This window comes from Primulina eburnea, chromosome 14 (genome assembly GCF_022965805.1).
Source record: "Primulina eburnea isolate SZY01 chromosome 14, ASM2296580v1, whole genome shotgun sequence".
Classification (NCBI taxonomy): domain Eukaryota; kingdom Viridiplantae; phylum Streptophyta; class Magnoliopsida; order Lamiales; family Gesneriaceae; genus Primulina; species Primulina eburnea.
In genome coordinates this window covers 29595193-29610033 of record NC_133114.1, presented here as the reverse complement: position 1 = coordinate 29610033, position 14841 = coordinate 29595193, and the positions used below count along the sequence as shown (strand labels likewise).

General features: G+C 31.9%; 2 protein-coding genes across 3 annotated transcripts; both read left to right on the top strand.

The window, feature by feature from the left end:
• Positions 1-1915: 1915 nt before the first annotated feature.
• Positions 1916-4672, top strand: LOC140813107 (phospholipase A1-IIdelta-like). The gene is made up of 3 exons (XM_073171538.1): positions 1916-2157; positions 2348-2623; positions 3658-4672. Exons 1-3 carry the CDS (start codon positions 1985-1987, stop codon positions 4400-4402), a joined length of 1194 nt encoding a protein of 397 aa, XP_073027639.1. The 5' UTR covers positions 1916-1984; the 3' UTR covers positions 4403-4672.
• Positions 4673-10653: 5981 nt separating this feature from the next.
• Positions 10654-13217, top strand: LOC140812283 (phospholipase A1-IIdelta-like). Of its 2 annotated transcripts, XM_073170517.1 has the most exons (3): positions 10654-11181; positions 12260-12301; positions 12365-13217. In XM_073170517.1, exons 1-3 carry the CDS (start codon positions 10733-10735, stop codon positions 13026-13028), a joined length of 1155 nt encoding a protein of 384 aa, XP_073026618.1. In that variant the 5' UTR covers positions 10654-10732; the 3' UTR covers positions 13029-13217. The 2 variants fall into 2 exon arrangements, with proteins under 2 accessions (XP_073026618.1, XP_073026617.1); XM_073170516.1 differs by having other exon boundaries at positions 10655-11181; positions 12260-13217.
• Positions 13218-14841: the final 1624 nt, after the last annotated feature.

Here is a 14841-nt window from a genome sequence, read left to right as displayed (position 1 = left end):
TATGCCATGTTTATCTCTGGTATATGTGTATATGAAGAAAACATTGTTAATTAATACCAGCCATGATACTATTAATTGATTATATATATTTTTTTGGTATGCTGCAAATTCATCATGTACACTTATGTAAGCATCGATTATAAGTTGACAAACAGCTATTGAATGAGATGAAATATATAAAACTATATATTGTGTGCTTTAATTATATGACAAACCGACAATATATAGTGGTTGGACACAATTAATATATATAGTGGTTGGACACAATTAATAAAAAACAATATTTATATATATATATATATATACAGACACAATATAAATATTTTCCCCGCTCTTAAATATTTTCCACGTGGTTCTCAGGAAAAAAAAAATCGCTGTTAAACATTATTTACCATGCATTATTTCTTCCACCATTATTATTTAAACCCCACAGGCCATAGCCATGGAATCCACAGCTTCACGCCCTCAAAAGATAAAATTTACACTATCTCTGCAATTTTTTGAGTTAAAATTATATATACACAAAACAATCAAAATTTAGGCATGTTAATTGGCTACAGTCTTAAATCTCAGACTTCATACAAAATAACATTTTTTGTTCGGTAATTTGAATGTTTTTCATTTTAAGTCAACTAATGTGTGTTTTTTTTTTAAAATTTTATCATTTATCATTAGAGTGTTGATGTGATTTCGGAAATGATAACGGTATACCATCTATTGTTCGACATGCATTTCGTCGAAAAATAACTTATATAATTTTAAAAATATATACAAATTAATAAAATAAAATCATGAATTATTTGAGAACAAAGCTAAAAACAGAAAACGTACGTGTATATTACAAGGCAAAAAATATAATATATCCTCCAACAATAATGTCACAGAGCTCTCATCCGGTTGAGAAATTAAATACGTTTGCAGAAGCAGTATTCAGGCAATGGATTCTGCAGTAACCTGATTATATCCATATGAAATGCGTGGAGATTGACTGAATAAATATAATTTAGGACGGCTATAAAAAATCATATTTATCTATATTATACATTTAAAAGTGGGGTTGGCGACATTTAATTTAGTGAAACATATTTTATTTTCAAATTTTCAAATATGAGATATAAATAAATAAATATGAGATATATCTTTCATACTTTTTTTATTTGAGTGAAGTTGAAACTACCCAACTGCTACCAATTAAATAAATCCAAACACACAATAATTTATCAAAAATCAATGAACGAAGCACATTTTAGAATATATTTAGATGTCATTTCTATCATGTGGTATGTGTAGGTGTTTTTTGAAGATAACACTATTATATATATATAAATATATATATATATATATATATAAATATATATATATATATATATATATATATATATATATATATATATATATATATATATATATATATATATATTTATAAGTCATAATTGAGATAAAATAGAGTTTTGATGTAAGTTTTAGAATCTTAAAAATATATCTTTCTTTTCTTAGTCCCCCTATTTCTTTTTTTCCGACGAAAAATTAAATTTATCAAAGAAAATCTAAACAACTTATTTAAAATCAGAAAATTTAATTTTTTTTATAAAATTTTTATTTTTCAATTTTTTTAATAAGAGTACATAAAAAAATATTGGCTGTATATGCAAGCAATAATGATATTTATGAATCAATCATCTACAATATTTTATACCTCAATTATTTGATATGTTGATTTTAATCGTGCTAAAATTTGTGTTAAATAAATAGTTTGCTAAAAAAGACCACCTAAGAGAGAGAAATATTAATCATTTTCAAAGGTGTTAAACTAAGTGGCCGATTGAAACTTATAGTTCGGATTTATAATTTGGTTTGGTATATCTGCTACATTAAATTATATTAATAATTTAAGGATGGCTGAAGAGCCGATCGAAACTTAAAAGGTCGGATATATAAATTTGGTTTGGTATCTGCTACATTAGATTATACTCACAATTTAAGGATGGCTACAGAACCTACATGGGAAGAGCTATTGGGGAGCAAGAACTGGGATGGGCTTATCGACCCATTGAACCTCAGCCTCCGGAACTTTGTCCTTCACTGTGGCGACCTTAGCCAAGCCCCCATGGACGCCTTCAACAATGACCAAGGTTCCAAGTACGCTGGCAGCAGCAGGTATTGTTGAAATCATTTATGTGCTACAACTTTAGCTAGGAAGTTTGAATAAATCTTGTGAATTCAAAGATTAGAGTTAATGTATATGCATTGAAAATGTTATTTTCCTTGTATAGTTGATCTGAAAATAAAATATCATATACAAGTGTACTGCATCACTTGAAATCTCATCTTCCATGTGCCCATGCAGGTATGGCAAGAAAAGTTTTTTCGAGAAAGTGATGCTTGAATCGGCTTCCGATTATGAAGTCAGAGCTTTCCTTTACGCCCCCACGAAGTTAGTCTCCCCTTCGACCATGTTTAATAATTCCAAGTCGGACGATTCTTGGGACCGGGACTCCAACATGATTGGCTATATAGCTGTCACAACAGATGAAGTTAGCCAGGCCTCGGGCCGCCGAGAAATCTACATCGTGTGGCGTGGCACAGTCACATTCGCCGAGTGGATGAATGACTTAGATCGAGGGTAAAATTTCCTGTGTTGCGAATGAAAAATTTATATATACGAATGAGAGAATAATTTAATCTGTTTTTAAAGTAAATTGTCGCATTAGCACGTGTGTACTAAAATCGTTGTGAATACCACGAATTATACCTTTAAATAGATAACCTAGAAGAAGAAATCCTATAGCCAAAGGCAAGAATAGACTCTAAGCTAGGACGGAGCGCATCTTAGATTATGTTTATAAAATATTATATAAAAATAAGTAACAAATATGATTTTTTTTTCATTTAATTATTTATAAGAAATATCATATAATTTTTAATTCTCAAAGATACCGGATTGCAATTAATATTTTATGTATTTTTATTGTAACCTTTTTTCATTTTATTATTTATAAGAATTTTAATGGTACTTCAACCTTCAATCTTGATTTACTTTATAAATTAATAAAAATTAGATATTGTGATAAAGTTATGGTTTAACAAATTTTTTTTATTTGTTTTCGGCGTGATTTAAGCTTTTAGGCTGCATTTTCTTTGGTGGTATCTTCATTTTTGTCTAGAAAATTCATATCATGTGGTTCTGTTTCACTTGAATTTAGTATTTTTAGGAATTATTGAGGGTTCTTGATGTGATTATTTTTGTTATTTATTAGTTTACTTCATTAATTAATTCAACAAAATTCTAACTTAATTGTTATAATATTTTAAATTTTTTTATTATTTCTGTTTTCAACTTTGTTTGAAATCAATGAATTGTAAAAAAATTGCATACTTTTGTTGTATTGTTTAACCATAGTTTTGGTTTTAATAATATACGTCAAATATACTAAATATTTATAATATCTGTATATCAATGTTTTATAATTATTATTTTATTTTGCAAAAAAAAAAAAAAATCGAGGAGGGTTTTCATGGAACACACGAGGTTTTTGTCTTTTTTATGAATAACAAACGGGCTTGCCAAGGATATTTGGAATGTCATAATATTGCTGTTTTATGCCGTAACTGTTTACTATATGGATTGACTTTTTATTTTATTTATCGTTACACAAGTCTTGTTTCTGCCCAAGAGTTGGTACCTAGTGAAAAGGACCCTAAAAAAGTGCCCGGAGTTATGGCTGGTTGGCTGAAAATGTACGTTTCGAGCAATCCAGATTCGACTTTCACCAACTTAAGTGCAAGAACGCAGCTGCAGAAAAAGATTGAAGAACTGAGAAACCAGTATAAAGACGAAAAACTGAGCATTATAGCAACAGGGCATAGTCTTGGTGCTAGTTTAGCAACATTATCTGCTTTCGATCTCGTTGAAAATGGGATCAGAGATATCCGTGTAGCGGCTGTCGTTAGTGCTAGTCCTCATGTCGGGGATCAGGTTTTCGTGGACAGAGTGGAAATGTATCCAAATCTGAAAGTTTTCCGCACCTGGAACACACATGATAACGTTCCTTCGTTTCCCCAAACAAAATGGGGGGAATATAGAGCCGTTGGAGTCGAGCTGAAAGTTGATAAACACAAATCTCCATACCTGAAGACCTTCGCGGACGAGCATAATTTGCAGGGGCTGTTGCACGTTGTGTCGGGTTGGAATGGGGATAACAAGCCGTTTGAATGGAGTGGGAAAAGGAGTTTGGCATTGGCGAATAGGGATACTGACCTTCTCAAGGATGACTATTTGATCCCGGTTCACTGGTGGGTGGAGCACAACAGAGGGATGATTCGCAATGAGAATGGAGAATGGGTTTTGGTGCAGGACGAGCCGGAACCCGAATTCAAGAACGTGGACGGAAATGAGGGCTGACTGTCTTGAATTTTCTTGCCCACAAGTTGTAATGTACTTGCAAGTATGCTTTATGTGGAATAAGGTGTTTCAAGGCACCAATAAGTTGGGTGTTGCAAAAAAATGTGGTACTGCAAAGTATCTTGTCGAGTGTGGGTGTATTATTTGGTTTGGTCTTGTTTGGTTTGATTTGGTCTTGTGTGGTTTGAATAGCATGTATCATCTGGTTTGAACAGCATGTATCATCTGTAATTCAGCTAATAATATACATGCGAAAAATTTGTAATTTTAGTCCTATAACTTGTCTTTCTTTTTCATTTTAGTCTTGTAACTTGTCAATGTTTGGTTTTTATCACTAACTTGGTTTTTTTTTTTTTTTTTGCTCTTTTTTTACCCAAAACCACTAAATCTATCACACATTGCTTATAATTTGAAACGATAATCTCAAGCATGACTCACATAACAAGAATATAATCTATATTATACAAAGTAAAATCTATTGAAGCAAAAGTAAAAGGAAACGACAAACTTTTTTCTTCTCATTTTGAAATATGGGTGTCGTTTTGTTTTATTTTCACATTTGTTTTTGTTTAGATTTATTTAATTGGTGTGTGTAATATAAGTTTATTCCCGCTATGTGAGCTAAATAGAAGGTCATTGATGTTATACAAATAATATTCTTATATTCGAAGAAATTAGCGGTTTTTAAAAAAAGAATAAAACCAAAAAAAATCCAAGTTAGTGTATGAAAACCAAACATTGACAAGTTACATGACTAAATATCAAAACATCTCAAGTTAGATGACTAAAATCGCAATTCGAATTCCTTTTTGTTATCAAACTAAATTTATGAAATTCCATTCTTATTGCTTTTGCTAAATTTGAATTCAAGAATCCCATTATAGATCAAGATTTTAATTAGTTGTTTGCCTAAAATCAACTTTTCTTAAAGCATCTGAATCATGACTCATTATTTAGATAGAAAAGAGTACTGTTTATTTTAACCAATTAAATGTATCTCAACATAATTAAATTGTCGTCGGAGCTGTATCTATTCTGTTGACGCCGTTCATCAAGAAAGATGGTAATAAAACGATTATCATTTATCTTTTTACGTGGTTTGTGTCAACTTGTTCAGTTTGTAAAACTTATACGTTTTTAATGCCTATGTTTTTTTAAAAAAAATATAGAAAAATATATAAATTTTGCATGGGTAAGGCTTGAAAACAACGTACAACAACGACATGCTTACGTTTTTCGATATTTTAAAATATTAATGAGCGTTTTAATTTAAAACAAGATTAAAATTTAATTTTCATGCACTAACTTTTAATTTCAGCTATTTTGTTCTAATTACTGACGTGACAACGAACAAGTTAGAAAATTCCGATGTTACATCAGTATTTTCTAGTGCAATTAAACGTCATTATTTTCCATTATAATGTCACAACTCAAGCAAAATAGGACTAAAAACCACAAAAATTCACAAGTTGTGCACTAAAAAAATCTAGTAACTTAGTAGAACAAAACCCAAGATAAATAAATTTTCAATGGACCAAAAATTATTTTCCCGAAAAATAAATACTGGAAGGACACATGGGGAAATGGGAGTTTTTAATGTTATTTCGTTCAACTAGGGTTTTGGGTCCATTCTATTTGCATTCTAGCTTTGAAAAGTCTTTTACCAGTGTGTTCCATTTGTACTCCACCAATCTTTTACAGTGACAAATTATTTCGTCCCGAATCCCGATCAAAACAGGTAGATTGGACACGACATTTATTGTCTTAATAAGACCATGGCCATATATGTTGTATTTGTAGGATAGAGAAATTGATTCATTCAATTTGGGAATAATTCGAAGCATATAATTTGAATTGACTAAAATTTAAATACATATCAAATCAATCAATTATAATTAGTCTTATTTATTAGAAATATGCTTAATTTATTTTATCCAAACAAAGCTACGCCACCATTTTTTACACGCCGCCTATCATGTGCATAATTTGAACATCAATATGGCTTCGAAATACATAGGAAATGTGAAGAAAAAAAACCTAAAAAATGCATCGTAAATTATTTGATACTCAGTTGTTTTGCTGCTGTTTAATTCCAAGCGATTAACATATTCTTGGTTCTTTTAGCCAAATAATGCAACTTATTGATTTTTTTCAGGGAAAATTGATGTAGCTAGGATCTAATTGGCATGATATTGTTAAATTTACCCTATTTTATGATTAACGTAACTATGATTAAATAATGCTCCGCAACGAAATAGTTTGTCCAACACAAAAACTTCTCTGTAATCATCTCACAAATCAATTTTATAAGATGGATTTGCGATCCGAGCTAACTCATGAAAAATAATAAATTTTCATGCTAAAAATTAAAATAATTACTTTTCATGATATGTATGAATCAGATTGACCCGTCTCACAGATATAAACCCGTCAGACAGTAACTTTTTGTACAATATACTATCATATATCAAGAAACCAAAACCTCAAATTATAATAATAATTCAATCTCCTAGTTGTCACAAAAAATAAGCCATAACAAACAATTGGACCCCCGTCGGTTTCCCTCCATGCTAATCACATGTCTATTAATCAATGTACCCAAAATTTCCACGTAGAGTGCTCAATTATCATGTATCGTCTCTTTCACCATTTAAACCCCTCCAGTCATATATTGCCTTAGAATATATATAAAATTGCATGTGTGAGTAAATTCATGATGTAAATATATATGTCCATTTTGTTGTCAAAACCAAATTCATCGCAGTTCCATGGCCGACAGTCACATAAAATAAGTTACTCGGGTTAATTAGTAACATCTTTACCCGCTAAATGTGGGCAGGCCTGCCTTGTCCCACCTTAATTCAACACAAAATTGGTTAGGTCCGCGAGGTATGACCACTCCGCCTACCCCTATCACATAAAATAAACATGTTGAGTTCATAATTTTGCGACCCATCAAAATGCGTCCCACCTTGCTGGATGAGTTGTCGCAGGTTACTGATCCTCGCAACCGTTTTGACAATGCCAAGTCCAACAGTGTTACCGTTCACTGCTTTTTTTCTGAGTTCAAGAACTAGAAAAAATTAAAGCATTTTCTGAATGATTCCTTATTTAGATATATAGAAAAGATCACTGTATATATTCAAAAGGTAAAAACTTGTGTGAGACGGTCGTATTTGTGAGACGAATCTCTTATTTGGATCATCCATGAAAAGGTAGTATTGCTTTTTATTGTGAATATCGGTAAGGTTGACCCGTCTCACAGATTAAGATCCATGAGACTGTCTTACACGAGACCCACTCATTACAAAATATATAAGTCTTCGATGCGGTAACTACTAGGAATTTTGTGGCAACTTCGAAATTTCACAACCGCCCTTTCATTTTCTGATATCTTAATTGAATTAAATTGTATGGGCCTGTAGCATTTCCAACAACCATATTTAATTTAAGATGTTGAATTAGTCAAATATTAGTAAAGGCAAACAAAGTTTTTTTTTCCGTGTTACCAATATTCGATGATTTATTAGCTTATTGAAAAAATATCAAAGCTATTGGATGAAAATTAACAAGTATTGATTAGTTATATAACTAAAATCTAAAACATCTCGATTTACATGACTAAAATTATAATTTTCTCAGTAAATTGCATTAAAAAATTAATGCCTCTTTCCACATAATTGTCGTCGGAGCTATATCTATGTTATTTATGCTGCTAGGCAAGATGATAATAAAACGATTATCATTTCATCTTTTTACGTGGTTTTTCTATATTTTCTAATTTTTTCAATTCTTGATCGAACATTAATAGTATGTTTTAAAATCACTAATTTATTTCTCAGGTAATTAATTTTTCTTATACAAAATATAAGTAGAATACATTGAATTTTAATTTATAAAAATATAATAATCAATTTATTATGCACATACTATTTTATTGCATCGTACGCAACATTTTGATCACCGGTATGGTAAAGAGAAAAGGCAAAAGATAACTGAAAACAAGAGCTAGGAATTGTCCCAACCGCTGACCCAACGGCTGACTCTTTCTTATCCAATATAAAAAACAAAACAAAAAACAAAAAAAAAAAAATTAGAACTGCATACCATTTCATTTTCTGAAATAAAAAAGTAAAAATTGGATGAATATGTAGGAATTTAACATTTAGTTAAACAAATAAAAAAAAGTAAAAATAAATATGAGAAATTAGAGGAAAATGTTGGGGAAATATATTTCTCCTGCATGAGGTGATTGACGCGTGATATTTAATTGAGTTATTGTACTGTATAAAAGATTGAAGTTTCACCAATACCACGAGCTATAATTATTGCTAAAGCGATCAATGTCGATCCTACAATTATTATCATCATAATCAATGTCCTGTATTCGATTTTGATCAATTGCAAAGATAATGTAATTAATGGGAATTGGGGAGAAGGATTGTTGGAGATCAATCATTCTCCTACCATGTTGGAAGAGCGATTTACGCACTACTGATTTTGGTAAAGTCGAAAACACTTGATTTCGCAACAAATTTAATGTTAAATATTGGAACCTGTGAGATTTTCACCCTTTTAATGATATTCCGAATTCTTTATGAATTTATAAACTAAATTCACTTATATACTGAAATATTTATATGTAAACATACTCTAACGACCTATTAACTAAATAATTTCATTTTTATTTATAAAGTAATCATTTCATGTTGGCATTTCCAAAAAGAATGTTTTCTACAACAGTTAATCTTAGAGAGGGGCAGCTTAATTTGTCGTCCCAATGTACGTACATCGAGACACATATATAGATAAGACAAAAACAAAAGGCATGCAGTTTTTAGATTTAATTACCATATAGAACTTAATTGGTCCACATTTCGGACAACGTCGTCATCGAACTTATTTTTATAGAGCTTTCAGAAAGCTGGATAGGCAGGAGTCGGGCAATGGATTTATGTACATATGCAGTAGGCTAGCTAGGATTTTTTCCCATGAAATCGGTGACCTTCGACAGACACATATTTTATTTTATTTTTTCTAAAGAAATTTATAACTCTTCCACTGAGTTGAATATCGGTTAATTCCTTCTACGCTAAACATATGAAATATTTTGCAGGTGTTGTTTTGAATTCTTCTTTTCGAAACTAAAGACTTGAAAACAACGTACACAAATGGATATTAAAACATGATCAAATCATAGTTTGTGGTTTGAGCCTCCAATAGAAGTCACTTTCGTACACTATATGCACAGGTTTCCATCATTGGCGTTAGAAGTCGTGATTAAAATAAATGCAAAGAAATAACAATATAATCATCCAATACAGTGTTTTTAACTAATTTCATCCAAAAAGGATCTAGCTATAGATCCAAATACATACAGTCTAAACTGTTTTTGACCTAACGATCTCGGAAAACATATAGTACTTGGTCCTTTTTCTTTTCTATCATTTATATCAAAGACCGTTGCTAAATAAAATATTATATCGAGGATTAGTAGAATTTATCGATGCATGTATTCATATTACATATACCACATACATTAAAAAAAAAAAAAAAAAAGAGGTTTATTTGATAGAAAATTACAATTCTAGTTTTGTAAATTTCTTTGTTTTAGATTTTAGTACTGCAACTTGTCAATATTTGTTTTCCATCTAGTAATTTGGATTTTTTTGAGACATTTTTCCGTCAAAAGCTACTAAACTCATCGAATATTATTTATTTTCACTGATGTTCTCATGTATAACTCATATAATTAACAAGAATAAATCTATATTACACATATGCAAATAAATATAAACAAAATTGAAGATAAAAAAAAATGTAAAATGACATGTAAACTTGTCATTTTCTATTCTTTTATAATTTTAGAAAATATTTTATAATTAAATTTCACCGATAAAATAAAAACAAACTATGAAAAAACAGTAATTAATATAATAGAAAATTGAAGATATGTATGTATAAGTACTTGACCCAATAATATATATATATTTTGAGAATATTTTAAACAATTTATAAAATACTTTTATCGTACGTAAGAAAAGTTTAAATAGTAAAAAGGATGATGGTTTATGATTAAATCAGAGAATGATAAAAGCGGACCCGCGGCCAAATGCTGCAGCTCGATCCCCTCCACGTTAATTAATCACATGTCTAATATCAGAGTACGTACTCTAAATTAATTTCATGCGGAGTCCTCAACTATGCCATGCATCACCGTTATTTAAACCCCAACATGGAATGGAATGGAATGCATGCCTACAACCTAAAATTAACACTCTCTCTGCAAATCTTGTTTCCTGATCAAAATAATAGATCTATAATTTAAGCATGGCTGTGGAACCTGCTTGGGAAGAACTATTAGGGAGCAAGGACTGGGAAGGCCTTGTCGATCCGTTGAACCTCAGCCTCCGGAAATTGATTCTCCGATGCGGCAACTTCTGCCAAGGAACCTACGACGCCTTCGACAATGACGAATTTTCCAAATACGCGGGCAGCAGCAGGTACGGAAAGAAATCTTTTTTCCAGAAAGTGAAGCTCGAATCGGCTTCCGATTATCAGGTCCAATCTTTCCTTTATGCCACCGCGGAAGTCAGTTTCGCCCAGGCCATTTTTTTGCATTCCCTGTCTCACGATTCTTGGGACCGGGAATCCAACTGGATTGGTTATATTGCTGTCACCACGGATGAAGTTAGCCAGGCCTTAGGCCGCCGCGAAATCTACATCGCATGGCGTGGCACGATCAGAGGCTACGAGTGGGTGAATGACTTGGTTGATGGGTAAAGTTACCGTTTTAAGAATGAAATGATTTCTTTCCTACATTTATGAAATTTTTGTAAATACGTTTGTGTTTGATAAACATCTTCACGAATATCAGAGATACATCATAATAGATAAATTACCAAAGACACAAATTGATTCGAGGAGCTAACTTGTTGAATTATCTTTTCTGTGGTTTCAAGTTTTTAAGGAAAAAGTAGGGCATCTCCAACCCATCTCTATTTTGGAGGAAATCTCCAAAATAGAGTATGGGTTGGTGTTTCAACCCAACTCCAAATGCAATCTCCATTTTAGAGATTACAATAGTGATCCTCCATTTTTGGAGGATCACTATTCATATGGAGATTCTACTAAATTACTTAAATGCTATCATAACAATTGCAAAATAGTCCTTTTGTATTTTTATGTATTTGTTTTGCTCCATTTTATATTATTATATTTCAAATTAATTAATTTTAATGTTAAAGAATTTTATACTTAGTTAATTTATTTCAATTGTTTTATTGTTTTCATGAATTAATTATATGTCTATTATTTATAATAATCATGAAATGGAAATAATAAACAAGATAATGATCACAAAAATTAATAACATAATTTATTAGAAACACTTATTGTCTATTTAATTTATTTAACTTGATAAACATGTGATTTTTTTAGATGATAAACAATAGACAATACTAAATGACATCACAAACAATTAAAAGACATCACCAACAATTTAAAAAACACATACAACAATAAAATTAAATGTCGATTTTTTATTATATTATGTTTATCGAATTAATTAAGTTCGGTTATATAATACATAATATAATTATATGTGTGTTTTTGAAAATGAAAAAAAATGGAGTATTTTGTAATATTTATAGAGGATATGGGTTGGAGAATGTTTTTAAAAATAGAGATCACTGATATCTATTTTAGAGGATATGAGTTGGAGATGGCCTTATGGCATTTGTGATAGCTACTTTTAGTAAAAAAAATTGAGATTTTTCAGCAATCGTAGTGTATGCAAATTAGTCGCGTGACTTTTCTTGCTAGTTTAATTTTCTATTTTGTTTGTGGTAACACCAGGCTTGAGCCTATCGATGAATTGCTACACAAAGAGACTAGTGAAGAAGTCGATGAAAAAGTGCCTAAAGTTATGGGCGGTTGGTTGAAACTATACGTTTCGAGCAATCCTGATTCTTCTTTCACCAAATTCAGCGCAAGGACACAGCTTAGGTCAAAGATCCAAGAACTGAGAAACCAGTATAAAGACGAAAAAATGAGCATTATAGTGACAGGGCATAGTCTTGGTGGTAGTTTAGCCACATTATCTGCTTTCGATCTCGTGGAAAACGGGATCACCGATATCCCGGTTGCGGCTGTCGTGTTTTGTTGTCCTCATGTGGGGGAGCAGAATTTCGTGGACAGAGTGAAAAAGTATCCAAATCTGAAAGTTCTGCACATCAAGAACGAACAAGATTTGATTCCTAAATATCCCCTTGAAATACTGGGATACAGAAGCCTCGGAACTAAGCTGGAACTTGATAACAACAAGTCTCCAAATTTGAAGGTCAGCACTAATCCTTTGGACTGGCATAATTTGGAAGCGCTTTTGCACACTGCGGCAGGTTGGAATGGAGTAAAACAGGCGTTTGAATTGAAGGTGCAAAGGAGCTTGGCGTTGGTGAATAAGTCGAGTGGAATCCTAAAGGACGAGAATTTGATTCCGAGTAGTTGGTGGGTGGTGGAGAACAAAGGTATGATTCTTGATGAGAAGGGAGAATGGATTTTGGCGCCAGCCGATGCCGAAGATGTGCCCCAACCCGAAGTGATTTCATCCGACAAATTGCCGTGATTAAACTTTATCTTGCCTCAGCATGCAAGATTACTATTATATCTTCATGTACAATAAGTGGCAGTGAGCCAGCCTTCAGTACTGTGTGCGGTTTGAGCTTGTGTTTATTGAAAGATTTTCATTGTTCTGTTGTATCTTTGTTTGTGTTTTGGCTTGTAAGCAAGTAAAGTGCATTTGATTGTTTCCATATGCAGATATAGGGATGAGAAAAAATACCGAAGTTTCGGTATACCGTGCATACCATATCGAAATATACCGCATATACAGATACTAACGGTATATCGAAAAATTTCGGTACAGTATCGGTATATGTTTTTTAAATGTTCGGTAATTCGGTATATATCGAAATACCGAAAAATTATTATGATAAAATTATTTTGTTGTGATTGTGATGAGATTAACAATTTTTTTAAATAAAAATTCGTTATAGACGGTATTATATCGATAACGTACCGAAATTGCGGTATACCGAATTTTTTATTGTAAGAACGGTGTGTAATTTATGTCATACCGAAATTTCGGTACGGTATCGTTATTCATTTTTCGGTACAGAAAAATTTCGGTACGATATACGATATTATTGTGCAGTCACGCAGGCGCAGGTCCAGGCTTTGGGCGTGACATACAGGCTTACACTGCTCAATAAAATAAAAATAAGGTGGGTCAAATCTGTAAAATCCGAGATCTCGATTTTATCGTGATAGTGGTTGTAATTTTTAGATTGGATAATTCTACCGTGTACAATAAATTTTTCTCAAGAATTTAAATAATACCGTGTATATTATTTTTCAGATTTTGAGATATGCAGAATTTTACCGGTTATAGATCTAAGATTTGATACACCTGGATAAAGATTTAAGCAAGAAGATGACCCAATCAAATCTTGAGGATTTTATCATGGGATTTTCGAAATATTGGAAGGATTATTAGGGATTTTTCGAAAATCATTAGAAGTCTACGCGATAAATACAGACTGAGAAAAAAGTTCAACTACCAGGATTTTAGGAAAAATAACCCAAATATTATTTGTGGAAAAATACCACTAAATTTTGGATTTAAGTAAGCAAATTTGTGGGATTTAAGAAATATAATTTTTATTATTTTAGGAAGTCAAAAATCTACCGAATATTGGGAATTAGACACAAAAGTCGAAATTTCACAGACTGGGCAAGGCATAATTTCGAAAATTACCTTGGGATATATATATATATTTCGAAATTTAGGATAGAGAATAAATGTAGATTTGATCACGATTTTAGATAAAGATTTGATTCAGAATCAACGTGATTTGATACACGATCAGGATAGCAGCCAACCCCTATAAATAGGAGGGCATGGATCTCGAAAATTCACATCATTTTACACCTCATATTTTCGAGAATTGTGCCTCTAGTTCCTTAGGATATTTTTCGAGCACAGCGAAGCGCTGCCGCAGTCCAGCCACCGGAGTTTTCCACGTTTATTTTCTTCAAGAATTTAAGGTAAGTAGGCTTGTTTTAAATGTTGAATTTCGTGTGATGCATTTTCGGTTTTATTAAATTTCGGTCGAGTACAATTCTTCTTCTACCCCTTCTGGTTATGTATTCTGCATGAGTTTTATGTTGACACTGTGAGGATCCGACTGGATATGGGAGGGAATCCCAACTATGACACGACCCTCATACGGTGGGGATATAACCGATTCGGCCTCGCCCCCTTAGAGGAATAAAAATTAGGGACTGACGTCAGTAAACCATTGAAAGTAGAGGAATCTCAGTGTCAAGTCAAGTATACGAGTGTGATATGAGTCAAAGTATGCATGGTGTGTGTGTGT

Coding starts and splice junctions, on each gene's coding strand:
- LOC140812283 (XM_073170516.1), top strand. CDS start 10,733: ATGGCTGTGGAACCTGCTTGGGAAGAACTATTAGGGAGCAAGGACTGG. Junction 11,182..12,259: donor GTGAATGACTTGGTTGATGG/GTAAAGTTACCG, acceptor TGGTAACACCAG/GCTTGAGCCTATCGATGAAT.
- LOC140813107 (XM_073171538.1), top strand. CDS start 1,985: ATGGCTACAGAACCTACATGGGAAGAGCTATTGGGGAGCAAGAACTGG. Junction 2,158..2,347: donor AAGTACGCTGGCAGCAGCAG/GTATTGTTGAAA, acceptor GTGCCCATGCAG/GTATGGCAAGAAAAGTTTTT. Junction 2,624..3,657: donor ATGAATGACTTAGATCGAGG/GTAAAATTTCCT, acceptor TCGTTACACAAG/TCTTGTTTCTGCCCAAGAGT.